This window comes from Coenobita brevimanus, chromosome 60 (genome assembly GCF_032717465.1).
Source record: "Coenobita brevimanus isolate Jiangsu-jjx chromosome 60, ASM3271746v2, whole genome shotgun sequence".
In the NCBI taxonomy this organism is placed as follows: Eukaryota; Metazoa; Arthropoda; class Malacostraca; order Decapoda; family Coenobitidae; genus Coenobita; species Coenobita brevimanus.
The window spans coordinates 40,521,657-40,542,236 of record NC_137013.1 but is presented as its reverse complement, the minus strand read 5'-3'; the positions used below and the strand labels follow the sequence as shown (position 1 = coordinate 40,542,236).

At 42.6% G+C, this 20,580-nt stretch overlaps 1 protein-coding gene across 1 annotated transcript in view; it reads left to right on the top strand.

Moving 5' to 3' along the window:
• The window catches only part of LOC145403392 (uncharacterized), a 48,363-nt gene extending 33,874 nt beyond the window's left edge, over window positions 1–14,489 (top strand). The window contains exons 9-10 of the mRNA XM_080275174.1: window positions 10,515–10,693; window positions 11,162–14,489. Of these exons, the coding sequence (XP_080131300.1) occupies window positions 10,515–10,693; window positions 11,162–14,489 (3,507 nt within the window). The remainder of the gene's footprint in view (window positions 1–10,514; window positions 10,694–11,161) is intronic.
• The last annotated feature ends 6,091 nt before the right edge of the window (window positions 14,490–20,580 follow it).

Sequence of the window (20,580 nt, the reverse complement as noted above, 5' to 3'; positions counted from 1 at the left end):
CTTCTTAGTATAATAGGAAAAGTGTATGGTAGGATACTTATAGACAGAGTTAGAGAAAGAACAGAGAAATTAGTTGGAGAAGAACAGGGAGGCTTTAGGAAGGGAAGAGGTTGTGTAGATCAGATATTCATTCTTAGATCTTTAGTGGAAAAGTTTCTAGAGAAGGGAAAGAAGTTGTATGCGGCTTTCATGGATTTGGAGAAAGCATATGACAGGGTGGATAGACAAGGATTGTGGAAAGTGTTAAGAATATATGGAGTAGATGGGAAGTTGTTGAATGCTGTGAAGAGTATGTACGATGGTGCGAAGGCTGCAGTGCGTGTGGATGGTGAACTAAGTGAATTTTTCTCTTTGAAAGTTGGTTTGAAACAGGGATGTGTCATGTCTCCATGGTTGTTCAATCTGTACATGGATGGGGTAATAAAAGAGGTACAAGGTAGGGTAGTGGATGTTGGAGTGGCCCTGGTGAGAGAGGATAGTGTTTGGAAACTCCCTGTACTGTTGTTTACAGATGATACTGTGTTGTTGAGTGAAGACGAAGGGGAGCTCCAAGGCTTGGTGGATGAGTTTGGGAGAGTGTGTAACAAACGGGATCTAAAGGTGAATGTAGGGAAAAGTAAAGTGATGGTCTTTGAGAGAGGTGAGGTTAGTGAATGTACAGCAAGATTGGATGGTGAGGAATTGGAAAATGTGAGTACTGTCACGGGTTTTTTTATAATAACACGGTAATTTTGAAATAAATGGTTAAATATTATTTAAATTGATAATATTATTCAATAATATTGAAGAACAGAGACAATGATTGTCTTGCTACATCAAGCAACGATTACTTTACGCTGATTTGCTAAGATTCTCTAAGAACGAGAATTTATAAACTTTCTCAACAGTACTCAGCAGAGACTAATTACTCACAATTGCTGAATTACTGTACTGTTAGCCTCTGGAGAAAGTTACATCACCCCTGACAATAAATAACTAAATACTAATAATAATAACATCAGGTTCTTGCTGATGCATTAACTCCTGGCACAACGGATTTTAAGTTAATACAAGACTGGTCTAAGTACCAGTTATGAATAGTAAAACGTTTATGCAAGCTAGGAGCTATATGGAAAATAAGCTTATGGAGAAATGAAACAAGATTTACTCTACATTAAGCTCAAGAAATAGAACTGTTAAATTTATTAATTACAAAAATAAACTTAACATTACATTTCAAATCAAATCAATGAGACGCACTCGCTCACTCACACAGAAGCTAAATACTTACGCCTAGGAAAAACACCTTAACTAAGCTCTTAAAACTACAAAATACACAAAGGAAATACCAGTCGATGAATACTATGTATCACCCGAGGAGTGGGGTGGGAGTACTGGGATTAACTGTACTAATGGAGCAGGGTGCTAGCTGACCTCTCCACTTCTGAGCACAGACCCTTTCTCCGTCACAGCAAACACAAGACTGAATTCAAATACATTGAATGGGCAGGACGCAAGGCGTGGCTAACGGTTGAGGGAAGCAGAGGCAAACGATAAAGAAATAATTGTATCGCTCAGTAGCGCACTTGGTAGTGATTGCATTAAATCGGTCACTTTTGAAAACGGTGACGAATTATTTGAAAAGTATACCCCGAAATGGAGAGAGAAACGGTTAACTGAGCGATACACAGTGAGTTTTTCCACTATTAGTTCGTGGCTTCTCACAAAAAAGGAAATGTCGGCAATTGATTCGTGACATTACGCTCCCATGAAAATTAAATCTTTCTTCCTTCAGAAGAAAGATTTCAATATACACATATAAATCCTAACTCAGTCACACAAGATTCACACTGTGGTGTGTGTGCTATCCTGCTACAGGAGAAAGTCGCAGTCGTCAGTGGCGAAAAACCTCGTATTTACGTTAATAGAAGCAAGCTTGAGGGAAAAACTCCGTGACGACGGTGAAAATCCTGCACTCAGGTCAAACTGAGCGAAAATTGCTACATTTACACTGACAACTAATTGTTGTGTAGCGTGGTGTATGTAATACACGGTGTAGGTGTGACAGTTGTAGTGTAACTGTACCTACGTGTAAAATGACACAGTAAATAATATGGCGACGAAAGGCAGAGGAGAAGAGGCGGCAGCGTGCGGCAGACGATCAGCTGGCTCGCACAGAAAACTGCTACACCCATTGCTGAACCTGCAAAACCAATTAAGGTGGAGCATCAAAAGTGTCATTGAGACAAAATTCTTATTATGTTACAATTACTCTCTCTGGCTAGCAGTCAGTACATGCTATGAAAAGTACACTCGAGGTCGCCATTAATTATAGCACACGATTATGGTCGGCAAGTTGAGAATCCCTGTGCAAACTCGGGTCTTCCATAGCCTCGAACCGCACACGGGTCCTCAACCTGTGCCTCAACCTACAGTACTTATATTAATATCGGAGAGCTGAGAAACCTTGTGCAAACTTGGGTCTTCCATAGCCTCAAGTCGCCTCTGCAGAGTTCTCACTTCCACATTAACCTAAAATACTTATATTAGTATCGGGGAGCTGAGAATCCTTGTGCAAACTTGGGTCTTCCATAGCCTCAAGTCGCCTCTGCGGAGTTCTCTCTCGAACTTCCCCCTTAACCTACAATACTTATATTAGTATCGGGAAGCTGAGAATCCTTGTGCAAACTTGGGTCTTCCATAGCCTCAAGTCGCCTCTGCGGAATTCTCTCTCGAACTTCCCCCTTAACCTACAGTACTTATATTAGTATCGGGGAGCTGAGAATCCTTGTGCAAACTTGGGTCTTCCATGGCCTCAAGTCACCTCTCACCGAGTTCTCTCTTCCCCCTTAACCTACAATACTTATATTAGTATATCGGGAGCTGAGAATCCTTGTGCAAACTTGGGTCTTCCATAGCCTCAAGTCGCCACTGCGGAGTTCTCTCTCGAACTTCCCCCTTAACCTACAGTACTTCTATTAGTACCGGGAAGCTGAGAATCCTTATGCAAACTTGGGTCTTCCATAGCCTCAAGTCGCCTCTCAACTTCCCCCTTAACTTACGGCACATAATATGTATGTACAGGCCCTGGACATAATGTGTCCTGTGGGGCCAATGGGCGAGACGTCAGGTCTGCACCCACTTCACCACTACCTGTCTCTCAACTGACTCAGAGATTACAGGTGTAGTTACAAATGGCACAGGAAGGGCATGTCCCTGATTAGTGGTGATACTTTGGCACACTGCAAGAACGGACAAAACTATCTATGTCCCGTCCATCCCTGGCCAGAAAAAGTCAGCTCGGATACGGCCCTGGGTCTTCCTTTTGCCCATGTGACCCCCTGAGACTGAACAATGACCCCATTGTAACACTGCTAGGCGGTACTTGGTGGGAAACGACAAACTGCAGTTGAACCTCGCCCTGGGTGTTCGTGGACTCACGGTAGAGCCGTCCTTGTTTGCGAAGGAACTTGGCTCGACCTCCCGTGAATACTTAATCACTTGACCCTTTTGTTTGTTCCGCACGGCAGCAAGTGTCGGGTCAGACTGTTGTTCTTGTACAACAAATTGACTACACACATCAGATCTTGCGGCGATTCAATGATCACTGGGGTGACACAGTTTGGAGCCTCAGTCATGGCTCGTGTTACCGCAGCAGCCGAAGTCTGAGTGGCGCCATCATCGGAGCAACTATCCTTGGCTCCTTGAATATTGCCTACTATCAAGTCAAATAGAGGCTCTGGCATGACAACTGCAAGTGTCATACCAGTATAAAATGGAGATGCCACCTGGATACATGCCTCAGGGAACAATCTCACTGATCCATCAATAAGCTTTGCATGGATCTGTCGACCTGTATACTGTTCAGGCTTAACCAAACTCTGCTTAACAGAGCAACCTGAGGAACCATTGTCTCTCAGGACCTTCACAGGAATGTCTCCCACAAACCCTTGCTGAACAAGGAAGGTACTGTCACCTGTGGGAGGGCCTGTGGAGGAAGCAGCTAGCCACTCATGAGGCTGCTGAATTGATGCGGCGAACATTGTGCCTTGAGAATTACATACTTGGGAAGATGGAACATTGGCCATCTGTGGAGGGGGGTTCACTGTCACTGTGGGACTAGTGAACTGTGGGGAAGTACCCACACTGGTAGGGACGTGACCACCAGGCTGCTGCTGAGGAATGAAGGCTGCATTCGCTTCCTGCCTCTTTGAGCTGGTGGTGAAAAACTTTGTCCCGACGGTCGGTTGCGTGGCTGATACTGCTGTTGGTTAGAGTACTTGTTGTACCTCTTCCACTCAGGTTTCTGAGTGTTTTGTCCCTGGTCCTTCCACTGCGGTTTTTGGACCTTGGCCATTATTCTGAGAATGGCCTTGTTGCTGGGGTTCAGTCTGGAGACGACTTCCCAGATTTGGCAGTATCTTTTCTGCTCCAGGTGTTTTGCTTACGAGCTTGATACCCGTATGCAGTAAAGAATGCGTCAGCCTTCTCTGCCATTTGGCTGGCATCTTTCACCTGGCAGATCTTAAGCTGTGCTATGAGCTCAGCAGGCCACGACCTCTCTAGCTGTGTACGCAGCATAAGGTCAATTATCCCCTCACGCGTGGAAGGAGTTTCATCTTTCTCCATCCACTCATTTAAGTAAGCTGTGAGGCGATCAAGGAACTGAACAGCTGTCTCCTTGTCTTGGAGACGAGCTCGCATGAACTGAACTTTGGCGTCGTACTGTGAGACCATACGCCTTAATGAGTGCAGCTTTCATCATCTCATATGTGAGATTGTCTCCACGAATTCTGTGGAGAATATCGAGGCAGGGCCCTCAAATAGGCTAAGAAACTGAAGCCGCTTAGCTGCCTCATCCAGTTGATATAAGTCTGCCATGTCCTCAAACGCAGCTATATGCGGCTCGATTCGCTTTTCCTTGTATGAAGGAAGCTTGATGCGTGGGGTCGCCAGGACATGTGCAGGAGAAAGCTCGTGGAGCTTGGACCAACTGCAGCAGACGTGTCTGAAGCCAAGAATCTCGCTTGAGCTTCAGCACTTCAAGTTCATGTTTTTCGTGCTTCTCGCTCGGCACGTTCGTGTTCTCGTTGTTCCCGCTCGTCGCGCTGTTCTCGCTCTTTTTCTAACTCGAGCTCGCGTTGTTTCTGCTGCTCGTGTGCGCTGTTTCTCACGCTGCTCTTGTTCATATGCACGCTCTCTTTCACGTTGTTCGCGCTGTTCTCGCTCGTATTAGCTGAATCTTCGCTCTTCACGGGCATCATTCTCGCGCTGCTGCTCCTGGATTATGCCGTGAGAGTATATACTCTTTAATTCGGTTGGGTCAGAAAGACCCATTTCTTTGGCTTCCTGTAAAATACAGTAGTAGCCATTTCGCTAATTTATTAAGCAAACCGAAATTGAGTACTGACTGCTTAGCTTACCTAATACTAATAAACAAAAGTAAAGAGTACAGACACAAGCTAGTGGTGACCAGTCTTATCCAGTTAACTGGCAAAGAATAAATCAAAAATGTAAATGACTGGGAAGACTCAATAATAAACACAATGGTACGGCGACTTCCCAGAAGTTTAATAAAATTGTCTGGCGTTACCAAAAATAAACTAGAGTTAAGTATTCTATTGATTAATAAAGCAAAATTCACTTGCTAAATTAAGGGTAAACACCAGTAAGCTTGTGCCTATAAACTTTAATGATAAATACCTAAATATGAATGAGTGAGCACTATCTCGTGAATAGCTTTAGAGCTAGGAGTTAATATCCTGGAATGAGGTCGCCAATTGTCACGGGGTTTTTATAATAACACGGTAATTTTGAAATAAATGGTTAAATATTATTTAAATTGATAATATTATTCAATAATATTGAAGAACAGAGACAATGATTGTCTTGCTACATCAAGCAACGATTACTTTACGCTGATTTGCTAAGATTCTCTAAGAACGAGAATTTATAAACTTTCTCAACAGTACTCAGCAGAGACTAATTACTCACAATTGCTGAATTACTGTACTGTTAGCCTCTGGAGAAAGTTACATCACCCCTGACAATAAATAACTAAATACTAATAATAATAACATCAGGTTCTTGCTGATGCATTAACTCCTGGCACAACGGATTTTAAGTTAATACAAGACTGGTCTAAGTACCAGTTATGAATAGTAAAACGTTTATGCAAGCTAGGAGCTATATGGAAAATAAGCTTAATTATGGAGAAATGAAACAAGATTTACTCTACATTAAGCTCAAGAAATAGAACTGTTAAATTTATTAATTACAAAAATAAATTTAACATTACATTTCAAATCAAATCAATGAGACGCACTCGCTCACTCACACAGAAGCTAAATACTTACGCCTAGGAAAAACACCTTAACTAAGCTCTTAAAACTACAAAATACACAAAGGAAATACCAGTCGATGAATACTATGTATCACCCGAGGAGTGGGGTGGGAGTACTGGGATTAACTGTACAATACTAATGAGCTTGGGGTGCTAGCTGACCTCTCCACTTCTGAGCACAGACCCTTTCTCCGTCACAGCAAACACAAGACTGAATTCAAATACATTGAATGGGCAGGACGCAAGGCGTGGCTAACGGTTGAGGGAAGCAGAGGCAAACGATAAAGAAATAATTGTATCGCTCAGTAGCGCACTTAGTGACGTGCATTAAATCGGTCACTTTTTTGAAAACGGTGACTTAATTATTTGAAAAGTATACCCCGAAATGGAGAGAGAAACGGTTAACTGAGCGATACACAGTGAGTTTTCCACTATTAGTTCGTGGCTTCTCACAAAAAGGAAATGTCGCGAATTGATTCGTGACAAGTACGTTTAAGTACTTGGGTAGTGTGATGAGTAAGGATGGAGGTTTGGAGGGTGAAGTGCTTGAAAGGGTACAGCAGGGAAGAAAGGTTGCTGGTTCTTTGAAAGCAGTGATAAGAAACAGGGAAGTGAGCATGGAAGTGAAAAAGTTACTACATGACAGTATTGTGATACCAACTCTAACGTACGGAAGTGAAGCTTGGACATTGTTGGAAGGACACAAGTCAAGAATGAGAGCAGTGGAAATGAGTTATGTAAGAGGAGCCTGTGGAGTCACGTGGAGAGACAGGCTGACGAATGAAGATATAAAGGAGCGTTGTGGTGTGGATGTGGCTGTGATAGGAAGCGTTATGAGAAACACACTGAGGTGGTTTGGCCATGTGGAGAGGATGGAGGGTGAAAGACTGACGAAGAGAGTGTATGTGAGTGAGGTGGAGGGGGGAAGAGGGAGGGGGAGGCCGAGGATGAGATGTAGGGATGGGGTGGAGAGGTATATGAGAGAGGGGGGTGTGAGTTGGGAGCAGGGCAGTGAAATGGCGGGGGACAGGGTGACTTGGAGGCGATTTGTTTGTGGCCACCCCAAACGGGATTGAGGCGTCTGGCAATAGATAGATAGATAGATAGACCTTCCCTACAACACTCAGTAAACCTACACCACAATAATTCTTGCACTCTCTTCTCTCACCTTTATTTTTGTACAGGGGTACAGTCACAGCTGTTTCCATTCTGTTGGCACAGTTTCACTCATCCATGCCTTCTTGCATATCTCCAACAAGCACTTCATTCCACTTTCTCCACTACACTTAATCTGTCTATCTATCTATTGCCAGACGCCTTAATCCCATAAGGGGTGGCCACAAACAAATCGCCTCCATGTCGCTCTGTCCCCCGCCATTTCACTGCCCTGCTCCCAGCTTACACCCCCCTCACCCATATACCTCTCCACTCCATCCCTTCATCTCATCCTTGGCCTCCCCCTCCCTCTCCCTCCCTCCACCTCACACACATACACTCTCCTCATCAGTCTCTCACTCTCCATCCTCTCCACATATCCAAACCACCTCAATGTTTTTCTCCTAATGCTTCCTATCACATCCACACCACACCGTTCCTTCACTTCCTCATTTGTCAGCCTGTCTCTCCATGTGACACCACATGCTTCTCTCAAATAACTAATTTCCACTGCTCTCACTCATGATTTCTGTCCCTCCAACAATGTCCAAGCTTCACTACCATACGTTAGAGTTGGTATAACAATACTGTCGTGTAGTAGCTTTTTCACTTCCATGCTCACTTCCCTGTTTCTTATCACTGCTTTCAAGGAGCCAGCAACCTTTCTTCCTTGCTGCACCCTTTCAAGCACTTCACTCTCCAAACCTCCATCCTTACTCATCACACTTCCCAAGTATTTAAATGTACTCACATTCTTCAATTCCTCCCCATCCAATCTCACTGTACATTCACTGACTTCACCTCCCTCGAAGACCATAACTTTACTCTTCCTTACATTCACCTTTAGATTCCATTTCTTACACACTCTTCCAAACTCATCCACCAAGCCTTGCAGCTACCCTTTGTCTTCACTTAACATCACAGTATCATCTGCAAACAACAATACAGGGAGTTTCCAAACACTATCATTTCTCACTAGGGCCACTCCAACATCCACTGCCCTACCTTGTATCTCTTTTATTACCCCATCCATATACAGATTGAACAGCCATGGAGACATTACACATCCTTGTTTCAATCCAACCTTCAAATAGAAAAATTCACTTAGTTCACCATCCACACGCACTGCAGCCTCGGCACCTTCATACGTACTCTTCACGGCATTCAACAACTTCCCATCTACTCCATATATTCTTAATACTTTCCACAATCCTTGTCTATCCACCCTGTCATATGCTTTCTCCAAATCCATGAAGGCTACATACAACTTCTTTCCCTTCTCTAGAAACTTTTCCACTAAGGATCTAAGAATGAATATCTTCATGGCATTCTTCACCTGTGCGAGTGTCACGTTTCCTGGCTCTGCATTCTTTCTTTGCACACCCCCAAGACCAGTCATGTTTACAGTGGCTCCGCTTTCTCTATTCCCATTCATCAGGCTTTCAAAATATTCTTTCCACCTGGTCCTTACTTCATCCCCTTGGGTTAATAATCTGCCACTTACATCCTTCATACTTACACGTTTCTTTTCGTTGTTACTTCTGCATTTCTGCACCTCTTTCCAGAATAACTTCCTATTTTCACAGTAGTTTGCATTCATTTTTCTTCCTAGATCATCATTTGCCTCCTTTTTCCTACTCATTAGTCTCCTAATATGCTGCTTGCTCCTAATATACTCAGTTATTTCAGTTGAACCCTGGTTTTGTAACTACTCTAGCCACTTCTTGCTCTTTTCCTCCACTGCTCTCTCAACCTTTTCATCCCACCATGCCATACCTTTCTTTGTTGTCACTCTTGCCACACCACACTCCGCTTCAGTATTCCTAACTAAGCAATCTCTATATGCATTCCACAGGCTGTCCAGATCCATTTCATTCCAATTCACTTATTCTAACTCCTCCCCTACTTTGGTCCTGTATTCGTCTGCCATATCTTTGATCCTCAGCTTATCAACTTTCAGTCTTTCTCTGAGACTGCTCTTATCTCACCTGGTTCAAGTCACTCGTCTCAGCTTGATCTTGTATATTACAATCATATGCTCTGACAGACCTCCATATCATCCTATCGCAGCCTTCATATCAACAACGATTCTCTGCATTGACATCGCTACAAGCACGTAATCAATCAGGCTCCTTTCAACACGATCCCCGTTCCCTTTACAGTATACCTTGTATGGTTATGTGCATCTTTGTGCTTGAAATACGAGTTGCAAATGCACAACCTCCTTTCCTGACACATATCCTTCAGTCACTTCCCATTGTCATAATTCTCCTGGTACTCCATTACAGCCCATTATGTTATCCTCAGGACCAGTGCCTACCCTTCTATTCATATAATCCATTACGATCACTTTAAAGTTCCTGGGCATTTCTCCCACTGCTTCATCCAGCTTTTCCCAAAACCTGTCTTTCTCTCACTCCTGTCATCTCACGGTTCATTCGCTACGATCAATCCAACTTTGTTTTTGAGAGAGAATGTTACCGGTACTCATAGTGTCTAGTGATGATAAATGCAAAAAAGACTTACAATGGTGTACGGTGATAAGTACCACAACATAATGATAGAAAAGAGAGGGAAATGTGGAAAGGAATAGGAGAGTGGAAAGTCCAGAAGGATTGCCGTGCAAATGGGACAGTTATTGGATATATGTGGGTTGTACAAGTTGAACGGGGAAAGAAAGATATGGATTAGTGAAGACTGTGGAGTTAAAGAGAAGAAGAGTACAGTGTGTGCTTACCTGCCTTATATGTATTGTCATCAGTGTTACTTTTTTTTTTTTAATGATGATATATTGTTAGGGAGAGAATTTGTATGGTGGTGAAAAAAGTATCACCATCATCGACAGCAGCAGCAGTAGCACCAGGATTGTTATCATCAGCAGCAATAGCATTAGTATTGTCATGATCATCACTATCATCATTGTCATTACTTTTTTCCCCATCTGAGGATGTGTCATAATTTAGTTAATGAAAGAAATAGAAATTGCTTGATAAGCTAAATGAAACTTTAAAAACAATCCTGACCTCTTGATTTACAGATGCCAAACAAAAAGCTACAAAGGAGGTTAAAGGGACACTCCACCCTAGCACGGCCGCCTGTCCTCAAACCCATCGGCTGCCAGAGGGGGCCGTCGTTAGCCGGAATGGTGGGGGAGGATGGCAAGGGTGATGGACGGCAGCTGTTGAACTCAGATAAACAGCTCCCAGATATGAAAAAGTAAGGATTAGAGTGTATAGTTTTAGTGATTTTGTGGCTAGATGTATATGTATTCATTACTGGTGGCATAATTGTATTTAGAGATTTGCCAAAGTTTAGTGATGTATCAATAATTCTGGTGTGTATCTTATTGGATTTTCTAGCTGAACATTTTAATACCTTGTGTGAATCCTTGCTGGAAATTCCCTGGAAGGAACAAGGCATTAAAGCTGAGAATGGAGATAGCATCTGTATCCTCACACACATTATTACTGAGCTGCAGCATTAAAATTTTTCTCTCTCACACACTTTTATTGGATTACTGTTGTATTCACAGCCATTGGCTGATTTGTAAAATCTGCTTCTTTCAGAAAGACCATGTAAACATATGGTAGTCTTTGTTGATATTGTTTCTTTTTTCTGGATCTTACCTCACCCTAAGCTGGGATTTAGGGTTCATTTGATTGTTAGAATGATTTGTTATTGCAGGAAACGTGTGCGATGCTACTTATGTGAGCGAACTTATCATAGTGTGCGGGAACTGATGGCACATATGCGCACGGACCAATCATTTTCTGACCAGAGGGTTGAGTGTCGCAAATGCCAGTTGGTGCTGCCGAGTGTGTGTGCTGCCAAGGCCCACATCCTCACCCACCCACCAGCCAACACTTCGAACATATCTGTGTGCCCAGAGTGTGGGAGTCGATGTGAGGGTCCACGGGAGTTTGTACATCACCTCAACACTTGTGGTCATCAGTATCGCCGCTCGGGTGTTTTGTGTGGCCAGTGCTCTGTGTGCTTCTTTCGCTGCCAGGAGGACTTCTTGGCGCACTGGATCTCGGAGCACTGTGGCAAGTCCTATGAGTGTGTTGTGTGCCACTGTACTTTTGAAAGCCTTGTCTTCCATAAATGCATGTCACCTGGGCAGCAAGTGCTGGCTACCTTCCGTTGCCTGCTAACTTGCCCGCTATGCTCAGCTACTATACAGCTACATGCACAGCAGGAAGAACAGGACACCAGTGCAAAGGTGCGAGCCCATCTGGTGGAACATCACCCAACTGTAGTCTCTCGTGTTCATTATGTCTATAAATCTAAATTCTGCACCAATGCATTTAGGTCCAAGGATGAGTTGCGAGCACATCACGACCGTGAACACCGACGTGACAACCACTACCGGACTAAAACCTGTACTCTTCATCACGAGGTTCTTGGCTACCAGCACCAGTACTTTAGTGGTCAGGAGCCTAGGAATGCCTTTGTCACTTTACCCGTGGCTCTAAGCCCTGAAGAGCTGCAAGAGGCCAGCACACGAGATGTTCCCACTGTCAGTAGCGTTGTTGATAAGACACTGTTTCCAGATGTTGCCCCACAAGAACTTACCCAGGCTTCCAAGTTGGACAAGCCAGGCAAGAATAAAGGAGGGTCTGGGAAAAGCTTACCTAAGGAGGGTGAGGGGAGGGAGGGTAACAAGGATCCCCCAGTGAAAAAGGACATGGACCAGCTGGACCGACTGCGACCACGTGTTTGTTACCGCTGTGGTCGCATGTACTCAGATAACAAGGACTTCCGGAAGCACAAAAGACAGTGTGAAGGTGAAGCAGCAGAGCGCACCTGCCTCGTGTGTGGCCTCATTGCCGTGGGAGAAGATTTTGCACGTCATTGTCTGGGTCATATTCAAGATGGGGTTATCCTTTGTATCTACTGCAATGGTACACAGTTCAGCAGCCATAGTGACTTAGTACAACACTTTGAGCTGCATGTACATGAGCAGTTCTCATATCCTGCTGCTTGTGCCTTCTGTGGCTCCTCCCTTCCTGATGTGCCAACTGCTCTTGCCCACCTGAACCAAGAACATGACCCTCTCCATGTTCCGTTTGACACATCTGAGTTTGAATGTGATCGATGTGGACGGAGGTTCCATGGTGAGCGTGGGCTGAGTGTGCACCTGGGGCGATGCTCCCTTGGGGCAGCCCCACCTGCTCCCACTCAGGCTGGATGTCGACAGTGCCAGGTTTGCCACAAGGCCCTCACGTCAGAGATGTTTGGCCGACATATGGTATGCCACCTGGAGGAAGGACTATTAGTATGCTCATTGTGTGATGGGCGAGCACTACCTTCCAGCATGGCTCTCTTGCATCATCTGGAGGAGCATGCTGCTTCTCCATCCTGCCCTGCAACCTGTCCCATGTGTAATCTGGCTATTCCTGATCCAGATGATGCCCTCACTCACCTAAAGGAAGAGCATGGGTTTGGTAACCTCCGGTGCAGTGAGTGTGACATGCACTTTAATTTTACATACCAACTGCAGCGCCACATAGACATTGTGCATAAAATCTGTCGCTATGCCAAGCGTCGTTATATCTGCTGGATTTGCCGTGCCTATGACCATGTTAAGAAGGAGACGCTTATGAATCATTTTCGCACTGTCCATGGTCTTGACCGTGCCCAAGTGGATGAGAAGGTCATGATCCGAACTCGTGGCCAAGGCACCATGCCAACGTCTCAGTTCATCCCCACTAAGCCTCTTGGTAGCAAGGAACATGCTGCCCTTGTTGCTGCCCGACCTGATGTAGACAAAACTAAAACCTCACCAGCTAAGAGTTCAACAGGAGAATCACCAGGAAAACAGGGTAGCGGGCGATCCTCTCAGTCAAAGGATGTAGTGCAGAGGCTTTTGACACCTCATACTTCACCTGTAAATGAGTCTTCTAAAAAGCTGTTGGATCCACAAGTCACTCCAGTTAAGAACTCACCCGTCAAATTACCCAGCCCTCAGAATTCCCCAGCCAAGCAGCCTGGACATTCAGTTCCTTCAGTAATGTCACCCAGGAGCAATGATTCAAAGCTGAAAGAGAAAACAAAGGTGCTTATTAAACGGCTGCCTGACTCCATTCTGGATGAACAGTCTCGATCCAAGAAGAGAAGGAAGTCAGTAGAAGGGGGTGAGCTTGCAGGAAGTGAATTAGAAAAGAAACAGGAAAATAGACACAGAGAGAGGAAAAAGAAAAAGAAATCCTTCAGGTGTTCCATGTGTTCCTTTGGTACTAACTTCCAAGAGAAGCTGGAAACTCACCTAAAAAGACATGAGGAGTATTGTGAAGGGACAGGCAGGCTGAGGGATGGGTTTGTATGTGGTGAATGTGGTGCATCATTTGTGGTGGAACCGTCACTTGCACGACACATGTTCTTTGCACATAAGGTGAAACTCCTGGTTTCCAGTGCAGATGAAAATGATGATGTGGAAAAAGGGGTTACAAAAAAGAGAGGAGCCACAGACATGAAATGTCAGGCTGAAGGTGAACAGCTAAAAGAGGAGAAGGTGACTGAAATAAAAGTGGAGGAGGAGGCATTAGCTAAAAGGAAAACTGCCAGACTGACAGTAAAGAAAAAAATGGAGGATGAGAGGGCAAAGAAAAATGAGGTGAAGACCTTGAAAAAAGAGGATAATACAGTAAAGACAAGAGGATCTGTGACGATAACCAGGAGGGTGACAGAAAGAAAACGTACTGTACCAGCGAGGAGCATAGTAAAGAGGGAGACCCGGCGTAGAAGTAGTGGTGAGAGGAATGGTGTAGGGAAGAAAGGAATTGAAAATGAGGAAGTGAATGGACTAGGGAGGAGGCGGGGAGGAGGACACAAGGAGGAGGACAATCAGAAGTTGGACAATCAGTGTGTGGTGTGCAAAGAGGAGTTCACCAACCCTGTTGAGCTGTACAGTCACTTACGCACGCATGGTATGGCCTTCCTCAAGTTGGGGCGTAAAGCCAGACCACTTGGACTTAATACTATCACATCTGTCAGGTCTGCCAATGAGTGATAAGGCAAGACCATTTGGTACTTCACACATCCTGTTTCTAGATTTTCTTACCGGCATATAAAGTGTTGTTATATTGTAAAATGAGTTTATTTTAGATTTTTATGATATCTATAAAAGTTCCATTTTATTTTCAGAATATTCATATCACTGTACAGTATAGCATAAAGTTGTGTTTTGCATCCCATCTTAATAGCTTACTCATGGATACATGTTTTATACATACATATAGCTAACATAGAGCTGCTGCCCATGTTAGGCAGGTGCATACCGGCCATTACAGTACATATGTACCAAAAAAAGAAATAAACTTTGTAAATGGCGTTTATGTTAGAGAAATTATAGGCCATGCTCAAGAAGGGACTGAATGATATAGCATTGATTCTCAATATTGGCATTATTGTCTGTATCATGTTTCTTACTTTTTTTTTTTTTTTTTTCATGAATACTTGTCCTGAGGACATTCTTGATGATTAGGAAGCTTACTAACACCTCTTTTAGTGATTTATTTTACATATTAAAGTTTGTTATTCTTTTTAATGTTGCTTAAATATCTTTTGTAATATCTGCATGGATAAAATAACATACAGTACAACAAAATATTAATGTGTCAGATACAGGAATAAACTTGGAAGAGGTGCTAGGGAGCTTCCATAATTGACAAGAATATGAGTCATAGTATTTTTCACAGTGGTATATAATTATCCATTAGTTAGGAGAGATATTCAGGGAGTGTGTGTTTGATGTGTACAAATTACCTTTTGAAAAACAGTGTTTCCTTAGGTTTATAATACCATGGCATTGACATGGATGCTCATTTGAACCCGTGAGCCGAGGTATATCTTTTTAATGGGGTGCATCTGAAAAGCCTAGTATTCCGGTAGATGACTCCACCATTTCAACAAACACATTCCCCACGCTGTTTTAAAAAGCACAGTTTTCTTTGTTAAATATCTACATTGTTGTGTGAAACAATGAAGCATAGTAATGTCTTATACTGTAATATAAATAATACAAATAGAACACGTACTGTCTATATAATGTATTGTGAATTGTTTATACAGTATTTATCATAAACGGAAATTAAAATATCATTGATGAAATGTGATGGCAACTCGTCATTTCAGTGGTCCTATATTATTTAATTTCTGCTACGTTTAGTGCAAGTTAGGGGGAGGCGGTAGCTGAATCGGTAGAGAGGCGGCCTGCAGTCCTGATGGACCCAGGTTCGAATCCTGGCTGGGGCAGGGAACAGTTTAAGGATTTGAATTTCATTAAAAGCAGACTTTCCTGATCTACCAGATGACCCGCCGACATGTCGTAAAAATACCCCCGCTAATACCAATACACCAGTCCTGTATGAGACAGCCCTAGCATGTATTCAATATGGACGGTGGGTGTTAGCGCCGAAGTGGTGACATGTGGAGGTGTAGGAGGACTACTGGGCCTTGGGATAGACTACTGCCCCCAAGATATAGGCCCTGAAGCCTTTGCCCAGAGTCGAACACAAAAAAAAAAAAAAAAAAAAAAAAGTTTGTTCAGACTGTAAATTATGCCTAGTGGGTAGCTTGACTCATTCAGTCTCTATGTGGCCAGAAATTTAATGTTGAGTAAATACTGGGACTCAGCATTTTGCTCACTCCCTTCACGCATGCGCACCACGAGATATTCTCGTGTTTAAGTTTTTTCAAACCTTGGCGTTCCTCGATTTAAGCTCGGTCTTGAGTCATGAAAGGGCCCAGTTTCTATGGTCTTGGCCTGCCATTGCCGTGGAACACCTGTGATATTGGTCCTTGTGCATTTGTTTTGAAAACAAATTCATGAAAAAATTTAAACGCAGGACTGTCATGTGGTGTGCATGCGTGAAGGGAGTGAGCAAAATGTTGAGTCTCAGTATTTACTCAAAATTAAATTTCTGCTCAAACAGAGACAGAACTGTCAAGTTGCCATCGCATACCATCAGTGATATTTTAATTTCCATTTATAATAAATATAAACAATTTATGCTATGTTATATATACATGTTCTGTTTGTATTATTTACTGTATATTGTGGTATATGATATTACTATGATTCACAGTTTCCACAACAATGTAGATATTTAACAAAGAAAAATATGTTTTTTAAACAGCGCGGGGAATGTGTTTGTCGAAATGATGGTGCCATCTACCAAAAAACTCGCTTTGAAAGCACTCCATTATATTCTTGCCATTTCTGGATGATTTTATTCAACTTAGGTTACACTCTTTCAACAGGAGGGGGTAGATAAAGCCTTACTAAATCCCTTCAGTATGAGAAGCCTTTCCTGAGTTAAATAAAATAATCTGGCAGCAGCAAGAATGAACTAAACAAGGACATCACTCACAGTCAAGGGGTTTATACTGGTGCAAGCTATGACTGTCACGTTAGTTAGCAAGAAGTGTGCATTAACTTTTGTTTCACGTCATTATTCTGATGGTGTACTATTCACTTCTTGCAACATCTAGACGGTTTGAATGAGGTTAGAGAGCTCATATTAGTGAAGGGATTAATGAAGGGTGTATCCAACACTTCATTCCCAAAACTGAATAAAATTGTTTGAAGTAACAAGAATAAATTTAAAATACATCCTTAGATTGAGGGGCTTAAAATATATTGTACAGAATACTTTCTGATAATACTATATACATCAGAATTGCATTGATCCACCTTTAAATAAAAAATACATTGTTTGTTATTTGTATATGTATACTGTATATGGTAGCTGTATATATAAAGATGTATGTAACAAAGTTTAATATTCATTTATTTGAATGAAGTTATTCTTAATTATTTATTTGTTGAAGCAGCAATACTTATACAGTAGTTATATATTTTGTCTAAATTTTTTAAAAACCAGGAGTTGTACATACTGGCTAAGATAATTTGTGGTGCAATGGTCCATCCCAGGTAGGAGGAAAGTTGTTGTTAGAAGCTGTTTTCATCCCGTTTCTGTATTGCAGTACTATATACTGTATATATATTGTAAAGTACAACCTCTTCTTAAAAAAGAAGATTGCACTGTTCAGCTAAAAAGGCATATGCAATTCTTCTTTTCAAAATATTTGTATATTGTGTAACAGCCGTTTAGGGAGTGTCTGTTCTTGGGCCATGTACTGTAATGAAAAGTAATGTATTTTAACCTGAGCCAGGTAAGAATGTCCAGTTGAGTTAGTGCGATAGTGTGTTATTAAATGTTTGAATCTTGAAATGGGTAGCACCAAAAACTTCAGAGAAGTGCAGTAGTTGTGTGCTAAAATACAGTGTGTGTGTGTGTGTGTGTGTGTGTGTGTGTGTGTGATTTTATATATATATATAATTGTATATTTCATTCATCATTCATTTCATTCATCATCCAATCCTACATTACCCCATGAGGAGCGTAGGAGCCTGGGGCTAGGCAAGTTGGTCCTGACATTTAAGATGAGAGTGACCAGCCTCACTAATCCCTGAGTGGCATTACATGAGCAATGACCCCAGCCACCCGTTGGATATAATCCTTCACCGGCTCAGTCCAGTTGGGATGCTATAATTACCCACTAAACCACCAGCCGCCAAAATTTGGTTACATGGTTACCACCCAGCGTAGTAAATGGTTTCTTGGTGTACAGGAAACCATTCAGCTTGTCACTCAGTGTAGAGTCACCCATAGACAGAAGGAGGAGGATAGAAGGAAGGAAAGAAAGCAAAAGAGGGAGTGTACAGTCAGCTGTAGGCAGAAGGACGAGGAAAGAATATAGTAAAGAAGGACAGAAGAGGAAGGAAGGAATGGAGGGAGGAGAGGAAAGGGCAGACACCTGAGAGCAGCACTACATCGATTGAGTGGATGGTGAGCCCCCTCACCTACTACAGTTATATATACAGTATACACACAGTACCTTCCCACAGTGAACGAGTTTATGGCCAGCAGATGAGCTTGTTCACTGTGAACAACATATCTTACGGGAAAAATAGCAAATGGGAGGCACTGCTTGCGCAAAATCCACTTTTTGGGTCACAGAGATGTACTAAAGGGCACATTTCCAACACATACAGTGCAGATATATACTGTAAATTATAACAAACACATGGTTATTTACCTCAAATGGAACAGATGGCAGTCCTGATTTGCTTGAATACAGGTGGCTTTGAGGCAGGGATATACACTTAGTGTGTCCCCTCCACACCACCTTCCACTCCCTCGTTCTTGTCACCAATCTCACCCTCATCACTTGAATGAACCACTTCCCCACGTGCCTCAACCTCATTCCCCTCTCCCATAAAACCTTCTAAGTCCAGAGATAACACCACTGACATCACATCATCATCGTGTTCCCCAGGAAGTGTAGCAGACAGTGGAGAAGCAATTGGCTCCTGTTGTTCTTGAGTTTGGTAGTAGCGTGTGATGAATGTTTTCTTCTCTTAACTTCTGTATTGTGCCTTCCAGTGTAATAATGAAAGTGGTTTCTACCCTGCTGAGCAATCCTGTGTCCTAAGGTAGCTGGTTTCATTTGCTTTGACCTCTTCTCTCAGAACTTCCACTGTCGCTAAAATTTTATTGATCTTCGACATGGGCAAATCTTTGTCGTTCTTTGGATTCTGCTCAGCAGATTGCTCAGATCTGGCCTCTTGTGCAGCATCGATTGGGAGGGGGGGTTGTTCAGTATGGGAGATGGTGGTTATGGCCTACTGTTTCCCCTGATTTTGTTCACTTGGGGTTCAACTCGCTCATTATGGTTTTGTAGACCTGATTACTCCCTGCCCGTTCACTTGGCAAACCGTTTACTCTGAATACATTCACCATGGGAGGACCCTTTATATGTGTGTGTGTGTATATATATATATATATATATATATATATATATATATATATATATATATATATATATATATTTATATATATATATATTTTATGTGTCTGACTCTGGGCATAGGCTTCACAGCCTGCTATCAAGGCCCAGCAGTCCTCCTACATACCATACACTTCTGCATGTCACCACTTTGGCACTAACACCCACTGTCCATATTGAATACATGCTAGGGCTGTCTCATACAAGACTGGTGTATTGGTATTAGCGGGGGTATTTTTACAACATGTCGGCGGGTCTTCTGGTAGATCAGTAAAGCCTGATTTAATGAAATTCAAATCCTTAAACTGTTCCCTGCCCCAGCCGGGATTTGAACTTGGGGTCCGTTAGGACTGCAGGCCACCTCTCTACCGATTGAGCCACTGCCTCCCACGGTATATATATATTATATATATATATATATATATATATACAGTAAATGCGCTCCAATCCAACCACCAATACTCCGAATTTTCAGGGCGAACTTTTCCTAATTTTTCTGGTCTTTTCTTTTTATTATTTCTGGGCTTTATCTAAGGATTTATCTGGTGTGGACTTGGATGTACCTGCCTACAACTGTTCAGCTACACTTGTATGCATTTCCGGTGTCAAAATAATAACCCATATCACTTTAAGCATTTATTTAATTATCGTGTCCATATTTCTAATGTTTTCAAAGGTCCTTTCCAATAATCCGAAAAAAACAATAGTCTGAAAGACTTCGGTCCCCTGCCATTCGGATTACATGACTGTTACTATATATATATATATATATATATATATATATATATATATATATACAGTATATACTTATGAATGGGGAGATGAGAGAAGTAAAAACTTGAGTAATGGAGAGGAGGATGGCGTTGGTAATGAATGGTGATGGATGAAATATCTCAAATTTGTTGTATGCTGATGATGCAGCACTACTTGGAAATACTGGACAAGAACTTGGTAGACTAGGGAAGAGTTTTCTGATATCTAGAGTGTCGTGCCTTGAGAGTAGATGTAGAAAAGACTAAAGTGATGGTTATTGAGAGAGATGGTGACGCCCAGTGCGATGTTTCAGTGAATGGAGAGAGACTGGACTTGGTGAGAGAGTTCAAATACCTGGGTACAGTGATAGAAGAGAGAGCGAAGTGCGCAAAAGAAGTGGAAAGTAGAGTGACACAAGAAAGGAAGATAGCTGGTGCAATGAAGGCCATGATAAGAAACGGAGGCTTGAGTGTTGCAGGTGCATGAGGCTTAAA